Here is a 15,125-nt window from a genome sequence, read left to right as displayed (position 1 = left end):
GCGATGTGATTATCAAAGGAGAGACTACTGTCCACCTGTGTCCCAAGGTCTCTTGTCACATTTTCAGCATTAAGTAGACTACCAGCTATGTGGTAGTTCATGGGTACAAAGTTTTTACCAAAGTGGATGACAATTCACTTTTTGGCATTGAGCTTCAGGCCATGGCTTTGACACCAGGTATCTGTTTCAGTGAGGCCCTTTTGTAGTATGTCCACATCATTAGGAGTTTTGATTATGGCTCCTAGTTTGCAGTCATCTGCAAACTTTGTTAGCCAAAGACCTTCTGTGTTAGCCTGTAGTTCAGAGAAGTAGGTACCAAACAGGAGAGGTCCCAGGACTGAACCCTGTGTACTCCACTTGTCACTGGTCTGAAGTCGGATTTGGAGTTTGCTACTTTCACAATGTGGGTTCTGTCCATGAGCCAGTTGGCAACCCATCTTGTGACATAGGGATTTATACCTAGTTTAGTGAGCTTATCTATAATTCCAGAGTGGGGGGTGGTGTCAAAAGCATTGGCGAGATCTAGATAAGCTGTGTAAACCACTTTACCCTCATCTATGGCTTTGGTGACTGCTTCAAAGACGTCAATCAGGTTTAGGAGACATGATCTGCCTTTTACAAATCCGAACTGGGTAGGGTCCAGAGTTTGGAAATTACCAATGTCTTTGTTTATGAGTTCCATGGCCTTGCAGACCAGGCTCATCAGGCTAATGGGGCGGTAGTTCGCGGGGTCCGTTGTGGCTCCCCCTTTGTGGAGTGGGATAACTGTCACGGTGCACCATTCAGTGGGCACAAAGCCTGAGGTGAGGCTATGATTGAACATGGTACTTAGGTAGGGTGCCAGTTCATTCTGTAGTTTGTGTAGAACACAGCCTGGGATATTGTCAGGTCCCATGGATGCTGTGTTCTTGGCTTTGGAGAGTGTTTTTTTTACCTGTGCAGCCATGATTACAGGAACTTTGCATTCTTCCGGTATAGAGATGGGCCCTCTAGGAGGTGAGAGGGGGGTAAAGTTAGCACTGAACCTATCTGCCAGGATGTTGGCAATATCAGTTGGTTCTGTATATTTAGTGCCATTGTGCAGTAACTCAGAGCAGATCTGGGTGTTGCCATTGAGATTCTTGACATAGCTATAGAATGCTTTGTGGTTGTCTTTAGAGTCAGTGGAAATTTTGTTTTTGTAACTAGCTTTGGAGGATTTTATAAGGGATCTCAGCTTCTTACTGAGGTTGACCGCGGAGTTCCTCCAGTCATGGGACTTTACTCTTTTTTGCAACAGTTTCTTTCTTCTGTTGTAGAGTTTGTTTATGGTAGAGGACCATCAGATTGGCTTCCTTTTTTTGGAGGATAGCATCTTGGTTCTATTAGGTATAGCATGATTCATGCACTTGTGTAAGTGCTTATAAAGTGCATTTTTTGTAGGATTCAGCAGTCGTACCTCTATTGTCTGTCTGCATGGGTGTCATGAAGATTTCAACTTCTGTCTTAAGAAGTGTGAAGTTGACTTTAGAGACATTTTTATGGTGGTTTCCCTAATTGGGGGTGGGGGCGGGATGTGGATGTCTAGGGTGATTAGCTTGTGGTTGGATCTGACCAACGAGGAATTGACCTCTGGTGTGGAACACCAGTTGCCCATGTTGGTAATGACCAGGTCTAGGATATTGCTGCCCATGGTGGGGAAGTGAATAAGTTGATCCAAGGCATTGGAATTTATGAATTCCAGAAAACGTTGAGCAAAAGATTTGGTACATGAGTAGTTTTCCCAATTAATGGTGGGGTAGTTGAAATTACCCATTATTAGGGTGTTGGGCTGTACCCTAATACTTTCCAGTGTATCAAGAAATGAGGAGTGGGAGTGCTGGGGCATGGTGGGGGGGTCTGTAGCAAGTTACAGTTTGGATTGTGGTCTTGCCCAGAGTTAGTTGCACTTGGATAATCTCAGATGCATTATGCTGTGCAACTAGCCTGGAGGTGTGGATATCCTTAATGAATATGGACACTCCTCCAACTTTAGTGCTTCATTCCGGGTTAGGTGGCCGAAAGGTGTGGTATGAATTATAGCCTGGTAATGCAGGGGTGCTCTCTGGAGCTTTGACCCAGGTCTCTGTCACTGCACAGATGTCGATGTTCTCCATTTTAAGGAGTGCCTCAAGTGAGTGCATTTTAATGTGTAGACTTCTAGGATTGAGTAGCATTACCCTCAGATTTTGCTTGCTTGTACCTGTTACAGTGGTGAATTTGTCATTTGAACCTTGCCTTAAGAAGGCACTATAGGGGTGGCAAGATCCTTAGCCAGTATCCGGAATCCCAAGGGCGACAGGTGCAGGCCATCTGTGGCAAAGCATCGTGGTCTGTTGATCATGTTGTCCCAGGCAGACAAATACTGGATCCCCTTAGAATGTCACCAGAAGCTTAGTCAATTGTTGAAGTCAATCATTTTGCCCTTGTACTGTGGTATCATTCTGGGTGATGGCAGGATGCTACTCAGGGCTAGGGTCATACCTGCTTGGGCTACAAGATCGGAGAGCTCCACCATGTCTCTTTTCATGTAGTCCAGGAAGGTACGTCTCAGGTCATTCACACCAACATGGACAATGACAGTGCCATATTTGTACTTGTTGTGGAGTGACCTGAGTGAGTGTGTTATGTGGCAGATCCTGGCACCTGACAAGCAGCTGACAGTAACTTTCTCCTTGTTTAGCCTAGTGAGTGGAACATCAGTGTGCCTGACTATAGAGTTACCTATGACTAGAGTGTTGGGTACGTTGTTATTCCTTATGGGCTGTGGTTGAGTGGCACACTGAGTTTCTGGGCTATGTGTCATTTGGGTTGTGTTGGGGGGGGTGTTTGCTTGTGTTTGTGCTTTGGAGGTTCCTGATGCTTGGGCAGGTTTTTATTGAGAGCCTCCACAAATGTAGGTGTGTGTTTTGTGTTTCTATGTGTGTGTTTTGGTGGTTTAGGTTTTGAGGGACTATGTGATGAGTGTGGTGTGGTGCAAGTGTTTACCTGCTCCTCCTGACTGTCTAGCCCAGTCTCGGGTGAAGAGAGCTTTGCTTCCAGTTTGGCTATATAAGTGCATCTCTCACAGGTTGTAGTGTTGGGTGGTAGGAGGAGAGGGTTGTCTGTGTACATGAGGCAATTGCTGCATTGCCCCAAGATGCCCAGATTCATCAGGTAGACAGGAGAAATCACCGGGAGCTGACCCTTAGACATGCCTGGATAGGTTCTTATTTATTAAGTACTAAAACTGCTTTCCTCTAGACAGGTGAGGAAAGTTGAGTGCTGTAGTAATTTGTAGCTTATTTAGTGCTTACAATGAGTTCTGAACAAGTGCTGAGTTCAAAGAAACAGATTTGAGTGCTGAAACTAGAAAATTGGCTAGTTCAAAGAAACAAAATTAAGCTAGAAGGCTTCTCTCCAACACAGAAAGGCTTGGGGGCTCAGAAGCCTACAAACAGTCTAGACTACTTACAGGAAAGGCAGGAAACAAGCTTATTTTTTTTTCTTTCCCAGATGCTCTCTTTGTACACAGTAGGAGTGCCTGAAATCAGAAGATGATCTCACTGCACTAAGTTGAGTGAGCAAATGAGATGGGCCCAGAAGGAGTATCCAAACACAAATTTACAAGAGGGGCGGGCAGTTTCAAAGCCACCAAGATTAAACACCAAAACAGAAACAGGGAGGGTGGGTGGAGAACTAACTGAAAAAAACAGAGTCAAAACTTCCAGTTCAGTTAATATTCAATGCAACACAAATAAATCAATTAAAATGCTGTATTATTTGAAAAAAGTGCAGATAAAAGGTACTTAAATTCTCTTATACAACGAGTTGAATACAGCTAGATCTTCGCCAGGCAAAGCTGAGGTTTTAAGCAGAAAATATTTCAAAATGTACCACTTAATTAGGCAGTGACAGGATATCAATGAATGAGACTACTCCTGCCTGAAATTACTAATAGGCAATAAAATTCTAGCAAGCACTAACTGAAAAAACAGAGTCAAAACTTCCAGGTCGGTTAATATTCAATGCAACACAAATAAATCAATTAAAATGTTGTATTATTTGAAAAAAGTGCAGATAAAACATATGTTATACTTCCTACACTAAATCCTTCACTTTGCAGGTATTTCATAATTTCAGCTTCTATTTATTTAACTTTTGCTTTACTAATCTTCTGTTCTACATTCACTCTATGATGGTATTTTTTGTATTGTGAAAATTTCCTATATTTTTTTTTCAAATATCTTTGGAGCTGCCTTTTCATACTGATTAGTTTGGCTTTCTCCTTTGCACAAATAGTATTGTGCCATATCTCTCTTTCCCATGTCCACGTTTCTTTTTTATACCTTTAAAAAATCTCGAGGTTTTGTTCTTTATATTTCACACTTCCTCAGTCACTTCTTTCTCCAAATGGTCCATGGTTTCCTAGTCTATATAAAGTTTTTCAAGAATCTGTTGTATTAATGAACACAAATTTGCAATTGAAGCTTTTGGTATTTTTTCTTGTGCAAGTATTTTCCTTGCCTCTAATTTCTCTCCTAACCTTTTTGAATATTTTCTATCTGGAAATTCTGGGCTTTTTGCATAGTAGTAACAATACATAATTTCTTTCTTGTTCTCAGTAGTCCACTCTATCATCTTTATGGCTCTTTTTTGGCCTGTCAATTTTTGTTTTTTTTTGTTATTAGTAGGAAGTATTCTTTACAGTGATAATAGTCAGTGCATTCATAGTGTTTTCCACAAATACTGTAATATAATGCATACAAACCTCAAATTATATTTTTGTAAACTTTCACAAACAAATTTCCATATTTTGAAAACTGTTCAGCCTAGACATATATTACTAGAACATTTTTGTTAACCAGACACAAATGCTAACACGATAACAAGAAATTACTTTATACATACACCCTTATTGAGATATCTATAGAAATGTGAAAATATATGCTTAATTATAAAATTACCTAAACAGATAATACTGGATATCTCTCAAGATGTGCAAATTATAGCACAAATAGCAAAAGACTGTTTTCTTCAACAACACCTAAAGTTTCACTTAATGCCATGCAACAGTTTGTAAGTCACTCAGTTTTTTTTAAGTTTTAAGTACATATAGAAATATTGGTTATTTTCACTATCACTAGCAAACAACTAGCAATATTTCCAATATAGTGTGATATAAACCAGCAGTGACAGTAAATTATCCTGTCTCCCAAACTGGTGTTTCATAGCATACACCTCAATAAAATACAGGTCTCTCAGTTATGAAAATAAGAATATACATTTTGGTGCCAGAGCCATGGGCTCAAACTTAACGCCAAGAAATGTATAGTTATCCCCTTTGGGAAAAAACATGTACCCATGAGTTACCACATAGGTGGCAGTACACTTAACACTGAAAGTGTGATGAGAGACTTAGGGACACAGGTGGACAGAGGTCTCAACTTCGATAACCACATTGCCACAACAGTCAGGAAATCATTCTGTTCATCACTAAGTGCTTTTCATCCAGAAAAAAGGAGGTCATTGTCCCACTGTAGTCATCCCTCACTAGACCCATTATAGAGTACAACGCCCCGTTTGGTATGTACCTCACAAGACATCTGCAATAGCTGGAAAGGCCGCAGAAATACCTCACTAAAAGAATCAGAGGCCTAAAGCAGATGCCCTATGCTGACCATCTAAAAAAACTCCAGCTGTACTCTGTGGCATATCGTCTACTCAGAGGTGATCTCTACTTAACATACAAGGTCATGTCAAACCCTGAGCTGTTGGACATGCTCCACTTAAAGAAATCCCAATCCCTCAGAGCTACACGCTCTAGGGATCTAAACCTTGTCATCACAATGAATAAAACATGCTGGAGGGATAGGTTCCTGACCCAGAGACTCCCCATGCTCTGTAATAGAGTACCCATACATGTTAAGCAGAGTGCCTCCTTGGCCCTCTTCAAAATGAACCTTGACGATTGGATGGGAGATAGGAAATTCACTCCAGGGGGTCACATCAGTCGCCCTGCTAAACAGGGGTCCAGGGAAGTAAATATTGTGAGAAGAAATATCCAGGGAATTGTTATGGCTAGGCTTGTATATGCCCTAGGGCCGATAGCTTAGTACTAACCTATGAACCTATAATAAGTGGCAACAAAGATTAATTTCTCCAGTGTAGAACATCTTAGACTAACAGTCTTAGTGTCATTTTGTTAATAACTCCGTGCCCATTCTAATGCTGCCTATTGTTAGCTGGTAAGCCACTTAGTTAAAGAAGGCAGACCCAAAAAAGGCCTGGATGCCATAAGGCAGTGTGGGTGTGAACTGGAAGTGTACAAAAAAGCGTTTTAGGCTTGAGTGAGTTAAATGGGGAAGGAGAGTCTGAGCTGCCAGAAACTGTGGACTTTTTCATGGTATAGTGATTCAGAAAAAAGTAGTCAGTAATGCTGTGAGCATGCAGGGATTCACAGAGACATATTCTGTTTTATTTTACTTTTAACTGGGTAAAACCCAATAAGCAATAGTATCTTTTATTTTGGAGTGCCCTGCTAGCATGAGCCTAATAAGTGATTTACTTGACATTGTCAGTAATAGTATGTGCAAGTGGAAACTGAGGAACTCAAATGCAGGACTAGGCAATAAAGTTTTTTAGATGATTACTGCATTATCTGTCTATGATGTAGTCCCAGAAAAAAATGAGAGAATGCAGTGTTGGCACTGTGTTGTTTATTATTACAATTTACCTGGAATGACAAGTCCAGTTTTAGGAGACAGGCCCAGAAATAACAGGCAAAGCAGAGGTAGTCTAAATGGGAGTCACTAAAATCGTATTGTGCTTCTAGCATAAAAAGCATCAGACTGTATTTTGACACATGCCTGCAAACACTTTTCAAAATATACTTCTCTTCAAATGAAAGAAATAAACACAGTGTTTGGGGCATACAACAATGCTGGATACAGTAGTTTATGAAAGAAGTGAATGAATACACTTCATTAAGAGGGTGATGAAAGAAGCAAGATATCACTGCATTAACATATAGGACAAGAGAAAGATTGCTGGAGGCAGTTCAAGATTTCTGAAGAAAGACAAGACAGCAACTGTGGATGAGAGAAACCAAAGTGTCTTTTTGTGCTGACACTGTTTATGTTTGCTTATTTTTAGGAGTACTAACTAGTAGATGTCTTACAGAAGAGGTAGGGTTATAATATTTTTCCAGTAGGTCTGACATGCCTGTGGCTTATTGAACAGAAGAGGAGCACAACTTAAGTGTTAATTAGATATATTACACCATAATGACTTAAACTCATTAACACTTACGTGGTGTGGAATGTCACACCTCTAGCAGCTTATATACATCTTGCATTTCAGAACATCTTCTGAAAAATAAAGTTGAAAAGCATAAGATAAAGAAATGTAAATATTCTGTGAAGAATAAAAGCTATTAAAACATTATAAATAGCAATGTTATCAGTATTATCTGTATTCTTTACAGTGGTAATTGTGTAGACATAGTATTTTCCATAAATACTGTAATATATTATAATGAACACAAACCCCAAACTGTATTTTTTGTAAACTTTCACAAACAAATTTTGCATATCTTGAAAACTGTACAATCTAGGCATATAGTGGTAGCACACTTTTGTTAACCAGACATAAGCTTTCATATAACAAGAAATTTGTCTGTAAGTGCATGTTTATTGAGATATTTACAGACATGTGAAAACACATGCTTAATTGTATAATTAGCAAAACGTATAGTTGTGTAAAATCGTACCATAATGGTAGGTAGATGTCCTTGCCTTCACCGTTGCAGTATTCATTACTTATGGGATTCCCTGCCGTGAATCCCTTCATCCAGCCAGTCTACCAAAGTCTAACATTGCTTTAAGGTATGCTGAATGTCACCTACTCAATCTTCATGTAGTGTAGGCCATAAAGGTGACATTCAAGCGTACCATCCTCAGAACTGATTGTCCCAGTAGGAATAACAGTCCAAGGAAAACCAGAGCACCTGCACATCCAGGAAGGAAAACAGATCAGGGGGATGGAGGGAGGGAGTGAATACTGCAGCTGTGAAGGAAAGGACATCTACGGTTATGATAAGATTTTACAGAACTGTACTATGTCCTTACATTCACCACTGCAGTATTCATTATTTATGGGAGAGTGCCAAAGCTCAAGAAGAAACTTGGAAGGAAGAAGCAACAGTAGGCCCTTCTAAGAAGCCATGAAGAATGACACATCACCTTTATGCCCTACACTACGTAACGAATATGTAGATGATGTTTAACATAACTTAAAGCAACAGTAGACTTTGGTAGACTAGCCAGACAACAGGCTTCATGGCAGGGAATCCCATAAGTAATGAATACTGCAGCAGTGAATGTAAGGACATCAAATAATACTCTCAAGATGAGCAACTTTCAGTACAAATATCAAAAACAGTTTTCAATAACGTGTAAAGTTTCATTTAATGCCATGCAACAGTTTGTAAGTCGCTCAGTTTTGAAGTATTAAGTACATATGGAAATATTGCTTATTTTCATAATTACCAACAAAGCTGTCAATATTTCCAGTGTAGTGCAACATAAACCAGCAAAGACAGTGAATTATCCTGCCTCCAACATGGATATTTCACACCATACACCTCAGTAACATGTAAGTCTCCCCGTTGTGAAAATATGAGCATAAATTTGAACATATGAATAATAAGTGGTTAACAAAAATTAATTTCTCCACTGCAGGAAATCCTAGACTAACAATCTTAGTGTCATTTTGTTAATAACTCCTTGTCCTTTCTAGTGCTATTATTAGCTGATAAGTCACTTCGTTAAAGAAGCCAGATCCAAAACGTTCTGGATGCCCTAAGGTGGTATGGTATGAACTGAAAGTATACAAAAAAGGCATTTTAGACTTGGGTGAGTTAAGGACAAACTTTGAACAGATAAAGCCCATCTCACTGCAAACTTTCTGCCTAACCTGTTTGGCTTACATTTCCTTTGCTGACTTTTACTTGTTGCCCTTGACTAGTCATTAAAGATTGTATGTTCTCATATAAGTGCTCCTGTCACCAAAACATACCAAAAATCTAGGATCGGTAATTATGACTCTAATGGAGCCAGGGAACTGGCATGCCTGAAAAGAACAATCAACCCTGAATTAAAAACTCAAATATCTTTTGTCTTTAGTTAATACATCTGTCTGACCTGTCCTAAACAATACATTTTGCTACTTTCACATCTAGTCAGAAATTTTACCCTAATTACATCTGAAAAATAAAAAAATCTTCTGCAGACCTTGTGGTGAGCTTGTAGTAAATCATCCTCCATTCCTGTCTCAAACTTTGAGGCAGATTGTGTGCAGTGTTTCTTTCATCCCCATATATGACTAAAATGAAATGCTGTCATGTATCATGGACAGAAATTTCATCCGTTGGAAATGTTGTTTCATCTTAAGGGTCTGAGGCTTGTACAGTACTACATGTAGTTATGACAAACAATAGGAAGAGAATGTGCATCACGCTTCATGCAATTCTACAGATGGAAATAGAAAAGTGGAGAAGCTACTAGATCAGTTCTGTTCAAGGAAGCTGTATAAAAATATTAAAAATGAAATAACCATTAAGAGCTGAAAAAAGTCATGGATATTAACTCCTAAATAACTATCTGCTTTTCCTTTTGTTACAGGAAGGAATGACTTGGGTTTGTAAGAACATGACAGGGAAGAAGAAAGGGCATCAATGAAAGAAGACAATTAAGAAGAGATGTCTCTTTGTAAATTACAATTATTTATTGAACAGTCCATAAAATATAAGCTTTAAATTCATCTCTCAGTTTTGATGAATAGAGGGGTAATACTTTTTTACCAGTGAAGAAAGCGGAATGAGAGTACAGTAAAACATGCCCCGCTGAAAGCTGTAAAGAGAAATACAGTTGGCTGTAAGATTCTTGCTATAACATTTGTTTGAGAAAAGGCCACTGTAACAGTAGATCATAACATTTGGGTTTATCCACCTTTTCTTCAGCCAGAATTTTTCCATATTCTTTTTGAGACGCCAGGGCTGGTTTCATGTTTTGCTTAGGTACCAACATAGGTACTGTGAGGTTCTGTGGCATATTACATTTTTTAAAAGCCTTCACTGAATTATCACCTGTGACAGGCAAACTTACATTTATATAAAAGTAATCAAACTATGTTAAGAATTTCACAATTTCAAATGCTATACATCACATATACTGTTATATAGCCAAAGCAACATTATATAAATATGTTTTCCAGCATGGCATATTCTATACTGTTCCCTACTCTCTTCAGTTCTTCCAGATTGAATTCCTACAAGAATGAATGCTTGTGGTAGACAGGAAACTCTTCTTATGTGAATTACAGAACCTTTAATTCAATAAAAAAAGAAGTTATGTACTCACCATAACATTCCATCTGTGTTGTCCCTTTTCATTAGTCCTCAACATGTGGATTCGGATCCAATCCTTGGATCTGACTTGGCCGTTTTTTACAGCTCGTGGCTGCTGCAAACTCTCGGGCTTCTCCCTTACCCATAATGCTGTAGCCCCCTTCCATACCTCAGATCTTGTTTGCTGATTTTTATTGCTAAATAACAATGTAGCAAATAATGATTATATGAGAAACCACTGTCTGGAGCTCAAAAAGAGGAACTTTAGTTTCTCCAGTATTTTTTCATTCTTCCAGAAGTCAGAAACAAGAAAGGTAGGGGGTTGAAGGGAGCTGAGGATCAATGAAAATGGGCAACACAGATGGAACATTATGGTGAGTACATAACTTCTTTGTCTGATGTGAATTTTTATTCATTCCTCAACATGTTGGACAGAGCCCCCAGCTGTCTGAATCCTGGGTAGACGCTAAGAAAGGATATTACTGAGCACTGTTGAGCCAAAGGCTGCTCTTCCCTAGAGACCAGATCAACTTTCTAATGAGCAATAAAAGTTTGAGGATTAGTTCAAGTGGCTGCGGCACAAATATCATCCATGGAATATCTGGATAGAAATACTGTAGAGGTTGCCATGGATCTAGTTGAATGAGCTCTCTCTGGTTTTGGAAGGTATAAACCCAACTTATTGTAGATAAAGGAAATGGAATCAGTTAGCCACTTAGCTAAAGATATTTTGGTAGCTGGCTTACCCAGTCTTGATTCTGAAAAGGAGACAAATAATTGATCTGATTTTCTGAATTTATCAGTTCTACACAGATAGAAATGTAATTATCTGTGAATGTCCAACAAATGTGAAATGTATTCCCCTTTGTTGGAGAAAGTTGTCAAGAAGACTGTTAGGCTGATTGATTAGTGTTGGATCCTGACACCACCTTAGGAAGAAAATATGGATTGGTTTGTAAGAACACCCTATCTTTGTGAAAAATCAAATAAGGAGGTTTACAAGATAAGGCTTGCAGTTCTAAAGATCTCCTAGTCAATGTAATGGCAACCAGAAATATTGTTTTCTAAGTAAAAAACTTTAATTCACATTTTGCAGCTGGTCCAAATGATGATTGAGTCAGGGATTGTAACACTGAATTCAAATTCCATGGTGGAGTAGGATCTTTAAAGGCAGATTTCAGTGAAAGGGTTCAGTTTGTAAATGCCTTACAGAGTCGTAACGAAGCTAAGGCAGAATTGTCAATTCCAATGTGAAAATTAGAAATAGCAGCTAACTGTAGTTTCACTGCTGATGAACTGGACCCTTCATTAAAAACTAATCTAGAAGCCAACAATTCAAGAACTGCAGATACTGGTGCTGAAAAAGGATCAAAGTTTTCTGTTGCGTCCAAAAACAAATCTTTTCAATTTATTTTTGTAAATCTTCCTAGTTGAAGCTTTGTGGGAAGACAAAAGAATGTGACAGACAGGGGAGGAGAGCCTGGGGTGTTTGGCTATCAGTAGAATTGAAGAAATCATGTGGTCATCTTTATGCTCAAAATGTCTACGTGAATCATATCTGTCGGGTGAGACAGAAGGTCTGGAGTTGGATACAGGATTCAAGGAGGATGAACTTAATGAGGCCAAATGAAGGGGAACCAAATCTGATGAGGCCAATAAGGGGCAATGAGAATTACTGTCTTCTTCAACTGAAATTCTTTCTGAAGAAACATAGGGATCAGGGGAGTTGGGGAGTAAGCATAGAGGAGATTGTGGGGACAGTTGTGAAGGAGAGCATATCTAAGTGACTCCCCCAATGGGAGGATCAGAGCAAAAAACCTGCTGCACTTGTTGTTGAGGGGAGATGCAAAGCAGTCACAGCATGGCTGTCCCCACTGATGGAATATCTTCTCTGCAATTTTCTTGTTGAGAGACCACTCATGAGGCAATAGGATGTGATGTACCTTGCTCAACTTGTCTGCTATCACACTGGATTTCCCCAGAATGCACATACCTATCAGAAATCAATTGGATGAGATTGCCCATTGTCACACTCTCAGCGCTTCTTGACATAAGGGATACAATCTGGTTCCTCCTTGTTTGTTGATGTACCAGACTACTGCCATATTGTCCATCTGAATCACAATAGTTCCTGAAGAGACAGAGTTTTGGAAGGCCTGAAGTGCTAGGAGGACTGCTGTCATTTCTAGGACATGATATGCATGTTGACCTCTTCTGGGGACCAGGGGCCTTGGACTGTCTTTCCCAAGAAGTGCCTCCCCCACCCAAATTGGGATGCGTCCATGGTCACTCTGACCTTGGGCTGAGGAAGTATGAAAGGTCGGCCCTGTAAAATCTCTTCTGAATAATCCACCACCTAAGGTACCTTTTGTATTCCTGAGTTATTTCAATCTGGGAGGACCACTGAGTCACCAGGGTCCACTGAATAATTCTGATATGGTATATTGCCAACGGAACCAGAATTATGGCCTCAGACATTGACCCTAAAGCTTGTAGAATCAGTTGGGCTGACAGCGAGGAACTTTGAATCATTATCTTTTGGACTTGAAATTGAATCATTTGTACCCTTGACAAGGGAAGGGAGGCAGTCACTGATACAGTGTTGATCAAGGATCCTATGAATTCTAGCACTTGAGTTGGTTCTAGTTGAGATTTTTCTGAGACTGACTGTAATGCCTAGGTGAGAGCACAACTGGAGTACATAATATTTTGCTTTGATCAGCAGATGCTTGGTCGGAGCAGTTATGAGACAGCCGTTCAGGTAAGGAAACACTCAGAATCTGTGTAGTCTCAAGTGAGCTACTACTACCACTACTGCCATGCATTTAGTAAACACCCTGGGGGCTGTGGTAAGGCCAAAGGGCAGTGCTCTGAATTGGTAATGACTGGCTCCCTGATGGAAAAGTAAGGATCTTCTGGATCGACTGTTTATTTTTATGTAATGGTACGTATCCTGAAGATCTGTTGGGCACATCTAGTCATCTTTGTGTAGGAAAGGCAAAATAGGCTGAACTGTGAGCATCCAGAATTTAGTATACTGAAGTAATTTGTTCAGATTGCTGAGATCCAAAAGTGGTCTCTAGTACCCTGTTTTCTTTGGCACTAAAAAGAATCTTGAATAAGTTCTGGATTCTTTCTGGTCTGGGGGAACCTATTGGATGAACCCTTTTTTCTAGCAGCTTTTTTATTTCTACAGCTGCCACTTTTCTCTGATTGGGTGGAACATCAATAATTTTGTTTGTTTAAGGGAGGATTAGGGAAAAGGGAATTATATAACCTCTGGAAATAATCCTCTGCACTCATGTATCTTCTGTAATGTCTAGCCAGACCCTTTGGTGCAGGGATAAATGATCCGCAACTGCCTCCAGAGGTGGGCAATCAGGCCTCCTTTCAGGAACACTGATAGGGTCTGCTGAAGAAGGAATCTCTGGACTCCTGGTTCTGCAGGCCTCCTCTGCACACAGGTGGCATCTTACACTGAGTTCCCCCTCTGCCTCAGGGGAACTATCTCCAAATTGATCATGGAAAGGACCCTGGGACTTTCTGAACCACATTTTTCAACAACCTCATTGATTCCTAAAGAAGGATCTTTGAGGAGTTGAAAAACATATGCCCACTGCACACAGGGTCTTACCATCTTGCTCACACCTGGAGAGTGTGTCTTTAACATTAGGACCAAACAAGGGGCTTCCATCAAAAGGTGCATTGACAAATGAGGAATTGAGGGGCTTCACATAATCACACAAGTGCATCCAGGTGTGTCTCCTAATGGAAATGCCTGAACCTGCTGCCATAGAGGTACCTTCAGCTGCATGTGAAATGAGCCTCATAGACGAATTAGTAATGGACTGTAAGGTAGCCAACTGTGATGCAATGGAATTCTCTGCCTCAGAAGCTATTGGGCCTGACAGGGACTTGGAGAGTTCTTTAATCAAATCCCACTAAAGTCTGGTGAAGCGTATCAGATAGTTCAGTGATCTAAGTGCAAAAGTTGCTGAAGCATAAACATGCTTCCCAAATCTGTCCATTACCCTAGACTGCCTGTTAGGGGGGATGAACAGATGAACTCTGCTCCTCTAGTTCTTTCTTTGTGGTCACCATTATGACCATGGCATCTACTGGTACTCCTTCACTCCAAAACTCTTTTCCATTGATGGTACCAGGATCCTATCTGATCTCTTGAGGACTGGCTCAGCAGAATCGGGTTCCTTTCATGTCCTCCAAGATATCAACTTAATGAGCTCATTGGCAGGCAGAGTCACCCAGGAAGTAGATGGCCCAGACCCAAATGCCTCCAGAAATATTAATTCTGCTTGTGAAGGGTTATCAGTAGACCAGCCATGCCTTTGCTTAAGGATTTCCAAAATGTCTCCAAAAGAGACCGCATCAGGTGGTGATCTTGGAGACCTTTCCCTTCATCAAAATTAGTATCTTCTGTGATTGACTCCTGAGGGGCATCCAAGTGCCTCCTCTTGCACTTTCTCTTCTTAGGGACTTCTTCTGTGAGGTGCTCTGGAGAAGTGTTGGAAGATATAGGAATACTCTGTTGGATGTCCTGGAGACTTTGGGCTGGTTGTCCCTGTGGAGTAGAGTGATGAAGCACATGGCACAAAGATATCTGGAAACCAGATGGCAGATCTGAGGGGGTGGAACTGTCTGAATTCTAAAAGAGAATACTGTCTTTACTACCTTGAAGGCAGACTGTCCTGGGGAGAAGGAA

General features: G+C 40.2%; 1 protein-coding gene across 1 annotated transcript in view; it reads left to right on the top strand.

Annotated features, from left to right (window-relative positions):
• The window catches only part of LOC122812096 (ADP-ribosylation factor-like protein 3), a 369,684-nt gene extending 359,261 nt beyond the window's left edge, over nucleotides 1-10,423 (top strand). The window contains exon 6 of the mRNA XM_044084375.1: nucleotides 9,681-10,423. Coding sequence (XP_043940310.1) covers nucleotides 9,681-9,737 — 57 coding nt within the window. The 3' untranslated portion in view covers nucleotides 9,738-10,423. The remainder of the gene's footprint in view (nucleotides 1-9,680) is intronic.
• Nucleotides 10,424-15,125: the final 4,702 nt, after the last annotated feature.

This window comes from Protopterus annectens, chromosome 9.part0, assembly GCF_019279795.1.
Source record: "Protopterus annectens isolate FY-2018-M chromosome 9.part0, PAN1.0, whole genome shotgun sequence".
Taxonomy (NCBI): Eukaryota; Metazoa; Chordata; order Ceratodontiformes; family Protopteridae; genus Protopterus; species Protopterus annectens.
Note: the sequence above shows the minus strand (reverse complement) of the source record. Positions and strands in the feature narration are given on the sequence as shown.